This window comes from Prionailurus viverrinus, chromosome X (assembly GCF_022837055.1).
Source record: "Prionailurus viverrinus isolate Anna chromosome X, UM_Priviv_1.0, whole genome shotgun sequence".
Taxonomy (NCBI): domain Eukaryota; kingdom Metazoa; phylum Chordata; class Mammalia; order Carnivora; family Felidae; genus Prionailurus; species Prionailurus viverrinus.
The window spans coordinates 73,940,772-73,957,269 of NC_062579.1; the positions used below are offsets into that span (position 1 = coordinate 73,940,772).

Genomic DNA, 16,498 nt, shown 5'->3' on the forward strand with positions numbered 1-16,498 from the left:
CTCCCAGCTTTGCTCAGGAGAAAGTCACATACTTCCAAACCTCTGAGTTTCAGCTCCTAAGGCTGTTTGCAAAAAAGAAACTGGCACTCTCTATATTTCTTGCTTCCCAGTCCATGGTCCAGAGAGGTTTTCTTCTTGTGCTAACTCAATGCTGCCCTTTCACAACCCCTCTTTCTCTCCCTTTTGTCTCTCCACAGAAAGTGTTCCCTTTCTTCCATTCCTATGCCGTTTTATCTCTTCCAATTCACATACACGCACCTCAGTCCTGACAAGCTGCCTCCCCCCACCTGTGGAGCTCCTTCTGCCACTCATCAGATCAATTTCCTGAGTGTTTCAAGTGATCTGACCTCAATACAGCTGTGTTTGGGGGACGAGGAAAATCCCAGTCCCCCCTACTTTTCCACCATCTTAATTCCCTCTCCTGAAGTTTATTTTTAAAAACTTCACTAAAAAAATGAATAAGATATAGTTTGACCAGAAGAGATAGGCCCAGAGCAGAGGCGGTTTCTCTGGTACCTGAGATCATCTCACTCAGCCTGTGGAGACCTTTAACCTAAGATACAGACCCTGAAGCCAGAACATCTGGGTGTGAATTCTGGCTTTACCACTTACTATCTGGGTAACCTTGGGAAAATAAATTCTTTGTGAACCTCATCTCCAAAAAGTAAGAACAATAGCCCCTACTTTTTGTCAATGTTGTAATGAGGATTAAATGAGTTAATATGTATAATGTGCTTAAATGAGTGCTGGCACATACTAAGTTCTATATAAATAAATATATACTTTGTATACTATATATAAATACTTTGTAAATTAAAAAAAAACCCATGATGACTAAAAGTTAATTTAGTAATAAGCTGTAATAATACAAGATAGGAAGATGTGGGTTTGGTTGCTATGAACCAGGCAGTGGTTGCCATAGATATGTCAGAACCTTGACAGCCATTGTTAGGCCATTGCCTTACCCCTCATAAGCAGGCAACTGAGCTGTATTAATCTGGCAAGAAAGCTATGAAGCTAAATACACCTTCCTATTACTCTACACATCTTATGTCTTTCATACAAAAAGAACCAACTTGTAATCAGATAAATAATTAACCACCTCAAGGTAAGCAAAATATATCATTATCTCCATTCTACAGATAAGAGATATGAACATTTAATTTAGGTGATTTCATCCCAGGATACATAGGAGAGATACTGGAAATGAAAGAAAGGACTGGGAACCCTTAGTCTAATTGTTTTCTTCCTCAGTTATCCTATTTATTTATCCTTCTTTAGAATGAGTCCTTGAGGAAAAACTTGTGTGATGTCAGTTTTACCTTTCTTGGTGGCACTAACAAATACACAGAGCCTGAGATCAAGCTAGGAAGCTCTGCCAATTATCAGGAACTAGACATGAAGCTGCTACTGGCCTCATCTCAAAGGGAGATAGCTATCATGGAACCCAGGAAATCAGGCTCTGGTGTTTCAGGCTTTAGGTCTTATCAGCTTCATAAGCAAAGCAGGAGTAAGGCTGGATTTGATCACAGGCCATATATAAGGTTTCCCTTTCATTTGGCATAAGCCATAGCCATTCTCCAGGGGGTCCTTATAGGGAGGCAAGTGATTTTCCTAGGGAATAAATTGTACTATCAGTAATGCCATGAAGTGTGAGTCTCTATTTGGGGATAGCAATTCTCCAAAATAGTGAATGATTCTGCAGAACCCTGCTGAGTTATCCATTGATAAGTTGGACATGCACTGTGCTCATTAGATAGCTAAGCAAATCCCATCTGAAGTATTTGCTAACCCAAGCAGCACTTCCCCCAGCTCCAGGCTCCAATGTAATTAGTGATTATGAAAATGTAAATCAAAACCACAATTAGATACTACTTCACACCCTCTAGGATAGCTATAAACAAAAAGACAACAAGTGTTGGTGAAGATGTGGAGAAATTGGAACCCTCCCGTAGTGTTGGTGGGAGTGTAAAATACTGCAGCCACTTTGGAAAACAGTCTGGCACTGCCTCAAAAGGTTAAACATAAAGTTATCATATGATTCAGTAATTACACTCCTAGGTATATACCCAAGAGAGCTGAAAACATATGCCCATACAGAAGCTTGTACACAAATGTTTACAGCAGCATTATTCCTATGAGCCAAAAAGTAGAAGCAATATCAACTGATGAATGGATAAACAAAATGTAGTATATCCACACAATGGAATATTATTCAACCACAAAAAGGAACAAAATACTAATATATGCTACAACATGGATAAACCTTCAAGTGATTGTCTAAATTGCCCTTTTTACTTAGGCAATGACTTCCAAATATGGATGCACTTTGAAATCACCTGGGGAGCTTATGCAGCTCTCTGGAATCTTTGAGAGTGAGGCACATGGACTGATGTTTGAAATCTATTAGACTAGGTAATCTCTAAAGTCTCTTTTTTTTTCAGCTTATTCATTTATTTTGAGAGAGAGAGCATGAACAGGGGAGGGGCAGAGAGAGGGGGAAAGAGGGAATCCCAAGCAGGCTCTACCCTCAGTACAGAGCCTGATATGGGGCTTGACCCTACGACTATGAGATCATGTCCTGAGCCGAATCAAGTGTTGGTCACTTAACCGACTGAGCCATCCAGGTGTCCCGATTTCCAAGGTCTCTTAAAGCACTAGAAATTGTATGAAATCTATGAGACTGGGTCACCAACACCCACATTTTTGAAGCAGAAACAATAAGAGAACCAAGCCCAATGTACTGTTGTTACTTAGACTAGGTCTCCCAATAGGTCCTACTTGAAATCTAATGTGATTCTTTTCCAAGGCATCAGCGCATACCCTGTCCCCATCCAGGATTGAATGAAGATATTCCTAACAGACATGAACTATGACTGAAGAAATAGGCCACACCTGATGTTATCATGCCCATGGTGGGTTGCTTTAATAAGAAATTCCCCACTTTGCAGGTACCTATCAGTGGAGTTGAGAATAACCAGTTTCTCCCTCTAAGACATTTATAGACAAGATTGGATAGAATGAAGTTACGGACTTCTGTTGTTTATCGGCACCTGTGTACTCATAAGCTGACAGGTTCAGTGCTAATAATGGGGCTTATTTTTCATTTACTTGTTTCACTTAATATTAAAGAACCAAGCTGAATCATGTTCCGGCTATTGACATCCTGCTGGTCTCAGCTAAAGACAGCTGAAGAGACACAAAGGTAATTTTGCAGTTATTTCTCTAGACCTATTCCACCATTTCTTCCAACATATCTTTCCACAGTCCCTCAGGGGACAAATCTTCATGATATATATTATGAAGGAAAGTGATTAAGCAACATCTGCAAGACTGGAGACAAGTTTGGGGGAGGATGGCCAATTCTACAAGGCAAGTAAATCAGGGAAGAAAAGTATCCTTAGAGGTTTTGGGAAGGGGTTCCCATACCACTTTATACCGCCTTGGGTGTGCTTTTTATGGTACATGCATTGGGACTACGACAGGCAGAGCCTCAGTCAATCAAGGAAAAGTAGAATTCTTTGTTCCTCCTGAGAACGAACAGTGCTTTTTAAGGCCTTGGCTCATTTTTCTTTTCCATTTCCAGGAATATGACCATCATTATCATTGGATTAGACAACTCAGGCAAAACCGTTCTTGTGGAGGCTTTCCAAAGACGTAAGGAATTAAGAGCATTAGATACTAGTTTAGGTCTCCCATGGGCCCCAGAGACCAATGAAATAACCATTCCTTCCCAGCTGTATTTCATGGCCCTCAGGTTCCTTCTTTTGCTCTTTTGAAGATAAACACTTCCCACACACACACTCCTCTCGTTGGGTATTATCAGCCTGTTTATGTAATGTCTGTCACCTCTCCCTTTATAAGATATCCTAATTGAAGGTCCTCTCATAGTGTAGTGTGAATGAGCTCAAACTATGTTAAGTACTGCAGTCAATTATAAAGGATAGCATGTTTGAAACAGTGTCTAGTTTCAGAACTCAATTAAAGTGGAATTTGGTCTAGATAAGAGAGACAAGTGTGGGATGATGAAGAAGTTTAATAACATGAAACTCTTTGTGACAGTTAATATAGAGGGTTGGAGCTTGAGAAATGTTGTCAGTTCAGAGACATGCAACTTTAATACCAGATCTCCAGTTTAATACCCTGACACTTCAAGAAGTTACACAGAATTTCAGGAAGCTACTATTCTAGTTGTGAAGACCCATCTAACTGCTAACCAGTCAATCAGGGATCCCAGCATAGGATGCCCTCCATTAATGTTTATTAAATAAAAGAAGGGGCATGATGATGTGGTTGAACTTTATATAACCTGGGCTCTCAGCAAGATACATGAAAAGGCTAACTTGACTCCTCTACTACTTGTCTACTTGAAGTCTGCATCAATTTCCTTGAACCACAGTAACTGCCTGCTGGCTGATTTTGCCATCTCTAGTTGTCCTCCACCCCCAGTATTCAATCCACATGGTTGCCTGAAAGACCTAATGCAAAACCCTGATCATGGAGCTTCCTTATTCAAAACCATTCAATTCCTCTCCAATGTTATCAAAACAAAACTTAAATTCGTTAGCAGTATACAAGGTCCTCCACGATTTGGCCCCTGACTTCTCCTCCAATTTCATTTCCCATGCTCTCTGCATATGCTCCCCGATAGAGCCAAAACAAATTATTTGCCATTCTTCTGTGATACCATTCTAGTTCACATGCACACACTCTTTACATGCTATCTCATTACCTAGCATTTCATTCGCTCCAATACCTAACTGCTTAATCAAATGCCCTGAGTCACAAGCTTAAGCTTGACCCCATTGTGACCTGGGCTACCCCTAATGCTCAGCACCTCCTTCCTAGATCCCACTCTATTCTGTGCCTCCCTCTATCATGCACTTAAGACACATAACTGTACAACAGTAAATCCATCCCCTAGACTGTGAGCCCCTTAAGAAGTAATGGATCTTTTCAGCTCTGTATCTTTAGTCTGTACTTTTAGTACCGTCAGGTAGGCACTCAAAAAGTATTTGTGGAATGAATGTTCTCCCCCATTCCACCATTCTCCTCAGGCAACATATTGCCTCTTTACAACTTCTCCATTCCCCTCCTTTCCCCTAATAGGCAGCAAAATGGATTCCCTGTCTCTCCCAACTTTCTGATAGGCAGAAAAATGAAGAAAGAAAAAAAAAAAAGGTAAACAGTAGCAGGAAAATCAAGGAGCCAAGATAAATCACAAGATTACTGATAAAAGTGGGGATAATTTTCAGAGCCCCAACTCAGCCCCACCCCTAGATTCCCATCCACTCTGGGTGAGGCCTGGGAATCTATTTTTTAAAAACTCCCCAGGTGTTTCTGATGGCCAGCCAGCTTTCGGAAGCATTCATCTGCAATTAGCCATGTACTATTTTGTCTGTGAGAATAGTACCTGCTTTTCATTCTAATTCCTAGAGGAAAAAGCCTGTAGCCTATTTAATGCGTTACTGTATAACTTGCCTTGTGGCTGGTGACTAACTTGGGGGTTGATTCATAAACCAATAGGCTTATGGTTGTAACTTCATTCAAAGAATAGTTTTTAATGGTCAAGAAGCAAAGTGCTACTGATTTCACATTGTGAAGAATGTCTCAGGCCATCTCTGTCCATGCAGGACAACCAGAGTCAATCTAGTAGGTTGCTCTGTACCCAAATACAATAGATCACCTCACCTGCTCCTGCAAATGTTTATGATTGTTAAGAACAGACAACAGCCTAGGAAAGAAATTCCATTCTACAAGTCATAACTTGTGTGAACATTTGATGACTCCAGCTATAAAATATTTTGGGACATAAGCCATTATTATCAAGGATACCATTCACTATAACTTTTTGTCTGGCATAGTCACGTGGGGCAAGAAACCCCCAACATGAGCACAAGCAGATGCCCTAGATGAGGGCATTTAGAGCAGTGCCTCTCAAATCGGCTATACATTCAGTCACCTGGGGAGCTTAAAAAAAAAAAAAAGGATGCTTAAGCCCCACCCCAGATCTATGGCATCAAACCTTCAAAGAATGAGGCCTAGTGTCTTAGGTTTTAAAAGCTCCACAGGTGATCATGGAGCATAGTGAGTACTGAGAGCCAAAATTCAGAAGTACCTGGAGAGATTTCATACCTACTGATCCAGGTGCCTGGAGGTTCAGTTACTTTGGTCTGGGTGGACCCACAGATTCAAAATCTTAACAAGTGCACCAGATGATGCTGAGACACAACAGGCATGAGTTTCACTGCTTTCTACGGCAGTGGGTCTCAAGCTTTGAAGTGCAGAAAAATCACCTGGGGATTTTCTTAACTAAAGGAGTTTGTTAAACATACAAATGCCAGTGTCCCAAACACAGAGGTTCTGATTCATTTGGTATAGAGTAGAACTTAACAATCACCCCCATGTAACTCTGAAGCAGACAGTCCCAAGACTATCCTTTATGAAATACTCTTCTAGGGATACAGAGATGAATTACACTCAGTACTTGTATTCAGGGAGTTTATAAATTAATAGAGAAAATAAGAGAAATATAAATTATCAGGGAACAACTTCTCATGGCTTCTAAGGTTCACCAACAATACATTGCATTACTGAAGGAATTGGTAAGTTTTCAAGTAAAAGGAAAAAAAAATCTAGGGGAAATGATTTGCTCTGACAGGGAAAAAATAATATAAAGCTTGCTTGGATGCAGGAAACAAGATTTGAAAATTACCTTTAGTTTCACTCATTATTTTTAAGTAGTCTAAAACAGACATAGCAAATATCACACCAAAGTTGTAACTGAAAACTATGTTATCTGAAAACTATAATTAAAAAGGTGAGGGGCACTTGGGTAGCTCAGTTGGTTGAGCATCCGACTTTGGCTCAGGTCATGATCTTGCGGTCCATGAGTTTGAGCCCCACGTTGGGCTCTGTGCTGACAGCTCGGAGCCTGGAGCCTGCTTCAGATTCTGTGTCTCCCTCTCTCTGCCCCTCCCCCACTCGTTCTCTCTCTCTCTCTCTCTCTCTCTCTGTCAAAAATAAATAAACTTAAAAAAAAGATGATTGACATGAAAACAGGAATTATAAGATCACATTAAAATGTAATGATAATAATACACACACACACACACACACACACACACATGTAAATGTGTGTGTAATCATACATTTCCAAAGATCTGAAAGCATCTTACTAACTTCTCAGCTAAATGGCTCATTCTTGCAATGCCATGGAAAAATGTCACAGGTAGGTCTAAGACTATATATAAATAAGCTACCAATGTTGGTGTGAGAACTTCCAGGTATGAGTGTATAGAATCTATAAAATCACTTTAGTACTAATGTGGGGAGAGAGCTAGGCCAGGACTGTCAGTTCAAAAGACTGAAATGTGTATAAAGATTGTCATTTTGAACTGCATTTCTATGAGAGCTGTAAGAGGTATGGAATGCCCTATGGGATACTATGCTCTGGCAATAGCCTTGAAATGGTAAATGTATCTGAGTTAGGATGGTTTCTTGGAGGAGATATGAGGAAGAGAACTTCATACTTGTATCCACAGTAACAGGCACCATAAACATTTGTTGAACACCTACTGTATGTAAGGTAATGCAGAGCCCCACCATGACAGAGCTCATATTTTAGTTGGGAACATAGGACGTGCAGAGAATGAGGTTAACAACAAGTTTAATATACCACGTGCTCAACAAGAGAGAAGTGAGAGCTGGATAGGTCAGAGAAGCTTCCTAAAGAAAGTGCTACTTGAGCTGGGCCTTGAAGAGTGGGTGGGAGAGAAGGGCCGCTTGTTCATTCACTCACTCATTCATTCATTCATTCATTCATCAAAATCCATTGAACAAATATTCATTTGTGCTAGCTGTATGCCACATTCTGTGCTCAGCATCATGAGTATAATAGTGAATGAAACTGAAAGGGTTCCTGTCCTGTTGTAGTTTATAACTCACATAACAAAATCATAAAATTTCTAACACGAATATGTGCTGTGAGAGTGGTTAAGCCCAGAAGAAAGACACCTGTCTAGACTAGGGGATGGTGGTGTGAGTTAGGGAAAACTTTCTAGAGAAAACAAGATCTAAATTGATATAAAAGGGAAAAAAACTAGGTTTATTTATTTATTTTGAGAGAGACAGAGTGCAAGCAGGGCAGGGGCAGAGAGAGAGAGAGGGAGACAGGGGACCCAAAGCAGGATCCCTGCTGACAGCAGAGAGCTCGATGCGGGGCTTGAACTCATAAACTGTCAGATGATGACCTGAGCTCAAGTCAGATGCATAACCAACTGAACCACCTAGGTGTCCCTAAACTGATATTTATTTATTTATTTATTTATTTATTTATTTATAAAAAGTTATTTAATGTTTATTTTTTGACAGAGAGACACAGCATGAGTGGGGGAAGGGCAGAGAGAGAGGGAGACACAGAATATGAAGCAGGCTCCAGGCTCTGAGCTGTCAGCACAGAGCCTGATGCAGGGCTCAAACCCATGAACTGTGAGATCATGACCTGAGCCAATGTCGGAGGCTTAATTAACTGAGCCACCCAGGTGCCCCTAAATTGATATATTTTTTAAAAGGCATTAACCAAATAAAGAGTAATGGAAGAGTGTTCTAAGCAGTGGGAATAGCGTCTTCTGAAGGCCCAGAACAAGACAAAGCATGACATTCTTGTGGAATGGCCGGGGGCGGGGGCGGGGGGGAGCGGGTAGAACATGAGCCAAGGAGCAGAAAGAGGAAGAAACTGAGTGTGTACCAGGAGCACCATGGACACCAGTCAGGTCTGGGAGGTTAGGTGGCAAAGGAGTGTGTATTCTATCCTGGGAGCAGTGGGCACTCACCAAAGGTTACTGAGCCAGGAAAGGGTAGCATGACCAAGTGCTGGTTTAGGAAGATGAATCCGTGAGTGTGAGCAGGATGGCAGGATGCCTCAGTGGGATTCCTCAGGGAAGGCTCTGGTCAAGCTTCAAATCACTGCTTTAACAAATTCTCACATCTAACTCTATTCCCCTGCTTTGTGGTTGCTTCTCCTCTCTTCCCCTATGCATAGTACTTCCAAGTAGGATGAACAATTGTATGAAATCTGAATTGACTACACTCCTACTGCATGAGTATGAAGTTTCCATCTATGACTTGAGTGGAGACATGAAGGGCCAAGAAACCTGGCCGAACTACTATGCACAGGCACACGGACTTGTTTTTGTCCTGGATTCCAGTGACTTGGGACGCATGCAGGAAGTGAAGATCATCTTAACGCGTCTGCTCTCTGATAAAAGAGTGGCAGGGAAACCTATCCTACTGTAAGACTCTGCTTTTGTGACCAATTTCCCCTTCCCATTTTGTACCTTCAGAAGAGTAGATGGAGGAAGGGTGGTCCCTTTGTCATACCCAGCTTGACCTTCTCCTCCCTTGGGCTCAGTGAAGGGAAGTGGGCCAGTCCTTTGGGGGCTGTTTTTAAGAGCCACTTTCTATCACATATTGCCATGGGGGAACATGTTACCTACCTATAGAAAGGTAATTCTGAAGGCAAGGATCAAAGGGAAATGGAGAGTAATATCTGGATATTCCACCCCTTCAACTCTTCTGGAAGACTGCCTTCCTGAATTTTTTTCTTTTCTGGCTTCAGTTTCTAGCCCTGAGAAGATAGCAGAAAACAATCCTTATTTTGTATAATTGATGCCAATGGACTCCTCCTTTGGCTAACTACCCAAGAGTTATGTAACTAGCACTCATTCCAAGGTGATAATTCCGGTGGCCCATCAATCCTCACTCCTCCCCCACTCTATTTTTGCCTTTTTCATTCCTCATTAGCACCCCCAACTCAAGCATGAACAAAGGTTGGGAGAGTGTGTAAAAACTCCAAATCTGTTCATATCCTGGTTAGCAATTCTAATTAAAGTTTTGTGGCATAGTGTAGAGGAAGTGAGAGATGAAGCCTGGGAATTATCTTGAATTAAAATTATTTGTGCTCTTCTTTCCTCCACTGAGAGTTGGCTGGAAAAATCTCTGACTCATCTCATTGGTTATGTCTTTGAAGCTAGTTCCTGGATATGTAGTAGTTGTACTAGAATTGGTTCTCTTCCTCTTTCCCTTCTTTGCTTGCCCTTGGACTCTATTTCTGTTACACTCTTCCTCTTCTGTTTCCTCCTTCTCTCCTATGCCTTGCTCTAGCATGGCAAACAAACAGGACAAGAAGGATGCCCTCCTACCCTGTGATATTATTGAATATCTATTCCTAGAAAGGCTAGTGAATGATAACAAGTCCCTGTGTCAAGTGGTAAGTATCTACCCATCCCTTTCATCCCCTCCCTTACCCTCTTGAGCCCAGTTGATGCATCCCTGGGCCCATTCCATAATCAGCCACATATGCCAGGTCTCAGGCAAAGCCTCCCCCGCAGGCAACATCTATAGTGATGATTTTTGACTCGACACTGACAGTAAATAACACATTCTTATAACACCTTCACATCTGTTTTCTCATTAGGACTTCAAAATAGCTCTTTACAGTTAGAAGTTTCAGTATTGGATACTTCATTTTATGGATAAAGAGGCTAAGGCTCAGAGATTATGAGTGACTTGCCCAAGGTCAGACATCCAGGACATTACACCACAACTTATTAAAAGAACTTAACATTTGTCTTTCATTTACTTTCTCAGGAGTGAGTGCTAAGTCTCTCCTAAGAAGTCTTAGAGCCTCTCTAGACAGAGCAGAGCTTAAGTGTACCTCTGTTCTTGGCTGATAATAATTAGGACTTTGGGCCTCCGGGGCCCCAGGCTCCTGAGTTACAGCCTTCTCTTCTCTTTTTTATCATAGGAACCCTGTTCAGTCATCAAAAACCTCCAAAGAGGGAACCATCAGCCCATAATTGAAGGGCTGCACTGGCTATTAGCTGCCATTGGGGATAAATATGAAGAGCTGTGTACTCGCTGACAGCCACTCCCCTCAAGCATCCCAACCTCCAAGGGCACCAGAAGCTCTGGGGAAAGACCCTCATCAGACAGGTACTGAGCTGCCTCTATTAGGTGTACTGATAAGAACAGATGCAGGAGTCCACATTCAACATATGCAGGAACTTCTGGGTAGTGTTTGGATTCTGTGCAGTGCTGACCAATGTCTCAAGATCCACTGGCCCAAATGGGGCTAGAGCAATGACCACAAACATTCCAACACTGTGAGGTATACCCTCCCTTCAGCACAACTTGAGTGGTCATGTTAGTGGGATGAGTTGTATAAAGGTAAAGCCAGCCTATTAGGATTAGAGCTTCTCCAAAACAGGGTTTCTGTTGTTTCGTTGGGCCACACAGAGGAGAAAAGGAGCAGGAACTACTTAAGAAATTTATTGGAAAGCTTCTATGGCTGAAAGTCTTGGAGCCACCCCACATTCTTTGTTTTCAGTTCTCTGATCCTCCCGATAATAAGAAAAGATGAGAGAGAACAGGAATATGGAAAAGAAGAACACAAATGAAAAAAAGAAAACAGGAGTTGATTAAGGTTTTGAGGAATAAAAGTTCTAAATGTCCTCTTGCTCTGTCCTTTCCTCCTTTCAATGTCCAAAGGCATATGGCAGGGATGGGGAAATAGCTGCATTCAATTAAGGAGCTTCAAGTGTGTCTGTTTGCACTATTGCTTTTTCTCTCCTGTCTTCCCCAGCCACACTACCAGGATGGGAATGTCAAAAGAAAAAAGACAGCATCTAGGACAATGCTCAATGGAAGCTAGGCCCCTAAAGCCAATCCTACAGGTAAATGGCTCTTTAAATGTTACTGTCCAAGGGACCAATCACTGAACTATCAGAGCACCAACTGACATTTTTCTCCATTTTCTTGTTGTACAGAAAGAAGGTTTAAGATTAAGGCCTAAAAAGAACATATCAGTAACATTTGCTTTAGATGAACCTATGAAGGAAGGTGAATGTTCTGGGGGAAACAGAACTTGGAACACTACTGAGCTTTGTGACAATCGAAGTGATGACTTGCAGCCCCCAGCTCCACGCATTGAAGATGATCCTTTTATTTTATTTTATTTTATTTTATTTTATTTTATTTTATTTTATTTTCAATATATGAAATTTATTGTCAAAATGGTTTCCATACAACACCCAGTGCTCATCCCAAAAGGTGCCCTCCTCAATACCCATCACCCACCCTCCCCTCCCTCCCACCCCCCATCAACCCTCAGTTTGTTCTCAGTATTTAAGAGTCTCTTATGCTTTGGCTCTCTCCCACTCTAACCTCTTTTTTTTTCCTCCCCCCCCCCCCACCGTGGGTTTCTGTTAAGTTTTTCAGGATCCACATAAGAGTGAAAACATATGGTATCTGTCTTTCTCTGGATGGCTTATTTCACTTAGCATCACACTCTCCAGTTCCATCCACGTTACTACAAAGGGCCATATTTCGTTCTTTCTCATTGCCCTGTAGTACTCCATTGTGTATATAAACCACAATTTCTTTATCCATTCATCAGTTGATGGACATTTAGGCTCTTTCCATAACTTGGCTATTGTTGAGAGTGCTGCTATAAACATTGGGGTACAAGTGCCCCTATGCATCAGTACTCCTGTATCCCTTGGGTAAATTCCTAGCAGTGCTATTGCTGGGTCATAGGGTAGGTCTATTTTTAATTTTCTGAGGAACCTCCACACTGTTTTCCAGAGTGGCTGCACCAATTTGCATTGAAGATGATCCTTTTAAAGGTAATGCTGGGCCAGTGGTTAGTCAGGAAAGATATACAGGCCTTCTCTCATGATTTATACAAGAATATTCCTATTTTGAGTCTGAAGCTCTTTTCTCATACTATGGTTAGTAGTTAGAAGAAGTTAATGAAGTACAGGGAGAGTGCTTGGGGACCATCATCTACTAGCCCAGTATGATGCCCCAGCACTCCAGCACTGGCTGACACAAGATTTTTGTTTGCACAGCTATCAGGTTATCTTAAAGGTTATGATTTCCAGTGGTGTAAGTACAAATTAGTACAACCTTTATGTACTACTCACTACTTTATGGTGAGTAGTTTGGTTGTCTGTCTCTCTTCTGCTCTCCCTCTCTCAATATGTATATATACATATTAAGAACTTTAAAAATGTGGAAACCCAACATTGTGTACAATAGCTAAAAGTTGAAAACAAGCAAAGGGCTAACAATAGGGAATGGCTAAATAAATTATGGTGCATTCATACAATGGAATATGATGTAGACATTAAAAGGGATAATGTTGACTTATATTTACTGACATGGAAAGTTTTCCACAACCTGATATTTTGTTAGAGAATATGGTAAATCAGAGTCTAGCATGTTTAGAATGATGTGTATACATGCACAGAATATCTGGAGGGAAATCACCAAAACACCAGCACTGGTTTTCTCTAGGGGTAAAATACTAGGTGATTTTGAGAAGTAAAAGGCCTAGGTGACTTTCTTTGGATTTTTGCTTTTTTCGAAATTCCAGGTTTTATAATAAGCATTTACAATGTCTCCCAATACAATAAAGGCATTTAAAAAAGCTATGAGGCCTTGAAGGCCCATTGTTGTTTTTTTGGGGGGGGGGTCTGCTTATTTTATTCAGAACAATGTACTTAAGAGTCATCCATGTTGTTGCCTGAATCACAAGAGTTTTTTTAATATTAAATATAATTTATTGTCAAATTGGTTTCCATACAACACCCAGTGCTCATCCCAACAGGTGCCCTCCTCAATGCCCATTACCCACTTTCCCCTCTCCCCCACCCCCCATCAACCCTCAGTTTGTTCTAAGTATTTAAGAGTCTCTTATGGTTTGCCTCCTTCCCTCTCTGTAACTTTTCTTCCTCCTTCCCCTCCCCCATGGTCTTCTGTTAAGTTTCTCAGGATCCACATATGAGTGAAAACATATGGTATCTGTCTTCCTCTGCCTGACTTATTTCACTTAGCATAATACCCTCCAGTTCCATCCATGTTGCTACAAATGGCAAGATTTCATTCTTTCTCATTGCCAAGTAGTATTCCATTGTGTATGTAAACCACATCTTCTTTATCCATTCATCAGTTGATGGACATTTAGGCTTTTTCCATAATTTGGCTATTTTTGAAAGTGCTGCTATAAACATTGGGGTACAAGTGCCCCTATGCATCAGCACTCCTGTATCCCTTGGGTAAATTCCTAGCAGTGCTATTGCTGGGTCATAGGGTAGGTCTATTTTTAATTTTCTGAGGAACCTCCACACTGCTTTCCAGAGTGGCTGCACCAGTTTGCATTCCCACCAACAGTGCAAGAGGGTTCCCGTTTCTCCACATCCTCTCCAGCATCTATAGTCTCCTGATTTGTTCATTTCAGCCACTCTGACTGGTGTGAGGTGGTATCTCAGTGTGGTTTTGATTTGTATTTCCCTGATGAGGAGTGACGTTGAGCATCTTTTCATGTGTCTGTTAGGCCCATTGTTGTTAATGGCCACTCCTTCTCAATGTTCCTTGGGACCCCATTTTCAATGATGGTCAACTGTCAATATTATGTCGCCTCTGCTCTCCAAAGTATCTAGCCCTTCAAGCCACCCCAGAGCCTTGGGTTGTTATACCTATATGGAGGGGCCTAGACTTGGCCAGACCTGTTGAGGAAGAGAGAGGCACTGCTCTGGGGATGAGGGGTGAGGATGAGAGTTGAGTGGGAGAAATCTTGTAGAAGAGCAGAGGAAGTGTTTTTTGAGATGTCAGAAACTACTCCTAAATCTCGGTCTAAAATTGAAATCCATTTTTCATTTCTATAACCTCAGAACCCAGGGGGAAAAAAAACACTGGATACCTGGGACACAGAGGAGATGTTACTGGAAAATCCCTGTGAAGCTTCCTCTGGATCCTGTGGTTAGTATTCCTTATATGAAGGGGAGAGGGGAGACAGCAAGACTGAGAGAAAGTATGGGGCCAGGGTCAGAGGGCAGGTGCCTGGAGGGGAGCAGTCTTACACCCTCTTGTGCATAAGGGCCAACACCCTCCCAACCAGGAGTGATCTGGGAATGACAGGAAATCTGGTGTTTAGCTTCACTTGCACTGACTGGCTGTTTTCTTTCTCTTATTAGACTTTTAGCAGGGTATTAAAGAGAAAACTGTAGGGAAATCCAAAAAAAAAAAACATCTCATATCCCTCCCTCAGCAAATGGGCTCATCTCTAGAATCGTTAGTACTGCTCAGTTTTTTCACTTCTACTTACTAATACCTCTAAAGTCCCCCTACAAGTCCACCTATCTAACATCATATCCCTGAGGATTCCCATTGTTCCTGTACATCTATGTTCTAGCCGTCAAATGAAGCTTATACCTGCGGAGAGGCTTAAGAAAAGTTAGGTGGCATCCGTTTGAGAATGAAGATGACCTTGGCAAAGAAGAACAGAGGCTTTAGGTCTTTGCACCCAAATGTTCCTCATGAAGCCTATGAACAACATGTTATGGGTGAACCAACTGAAATTGAGTCTTAGAAGTGGAGGGTCATTTTGTGATTACATTTTTTCCCGTAAGGTTCTTGGGTGTAAGAGGACTGGCAGAAATAAATAGAACTTTTCTGCTGAGAATTATGCCCTGCTGAATCATTTTCAGTCATGCACCTGAAAACAAGTCGGTTTTAAGCTCCCTGCCATGGTCTGTGAAGCCTGGCAGCAATTCCCTTGCTATCCCACCAGGAAGAACAATTACTGCCTCTCCCAACACTTTGGTTAGGTATGCAAAAACTGTACAAACTTGAACACAATCAGTCTTCCATCCCATGGAGGGTAGTGGTAGTATTTACTATTATTACAACTATTACTTTCACCATCAGTATCACAGCCAACATTTATTGAGAGCCTTCTGGATGTCAGGCCTTAGGCACAGGCCTAAGTTCTTCACATTCATGATCTTATTCACAACAACCCTTAGGGGTAGGCAGTACACCTGCCTGCATTTTACATATTAGGGAACTAAGGAGCAGAAAAGTTAAACAATTTGCCCAAGGTCCCACACTCTGTAAGAAGCAGAGCAGGGATTTGAATCCAGGTCTGACTCTAGAGTTGGCATTAGGCCAGAAAGATCTACTTATGCTTTTCTCAAATTTCATGCAGAAAGAGAAATCTATATCCAGAAAAGTGCAGAAATGTAGCCATGCCCAAGTCAAGAGAATTACATTGATAGAAATAAGCATGACAATAGTTGTAGCAGACATGGATGACTGAGTACTTCTATTTTGCCAGGTGCTGGGATAAACGCCTTACAAACTATTGCCTTTCATCTTCACAAGCCTATGAGGCTGGTACTATTTATTATATCATCTTACAAAGGAGAAACTGATGTTCAGGGAGGTGAAATCATTTGTCCCAGGGCACCCATTAGGAAGTGGCATAACTGGTTTTCAAACTATGGTCCAACTCCATAACTCATGCTCTTAACTTCTAACCCTACTAGTCCATACTTGTTTCTGAAGGATAGAAACCTTGCACAGAATGATCGGTCTTACAACCCCATCTAGAGGGTATGACACTAAGATTGCATCATTTGCTATTATGCATTAC

At 41.5% G+C, this 16,498-nt stretch overlaps 1 protein-coding gene across 1 annotated transcript; it reads left to right on the plus strand.

Annotated features, from left to right (window-relative positions):
• The first annotated feature begins 984 nt into the window (after positions 1 to 984).
• Positions 985 to 15,342, plus strand: ARL13A (ADP ribosylation factor like GTPase 13A). The gene is given in 10 exon segments (XM_047844141.1): positions 985 to 1,108; positions 2,810 to 2,915; positions 3,133 to 3,205; positions 3,587 to 3,657; positions 9,044 to 9,293; positions 10,165 to 10,270; positions 10,808 to 10,995; positions 11,645 to 11,735; positions 14,736 to 14,823; positions 15,257 to 15,342. Coding segments are annotated over 8 exon segments (864 nt in total). The 5' UTR covers positions 985 to 1,108; positions 2,810 to 2,915; positions 3,133 to 3,146; the 3' UTR covers positions 15,268 to 15,342.
• Positions 15,343 to 16,498: the final 1,156 nt, after the last annotated feature.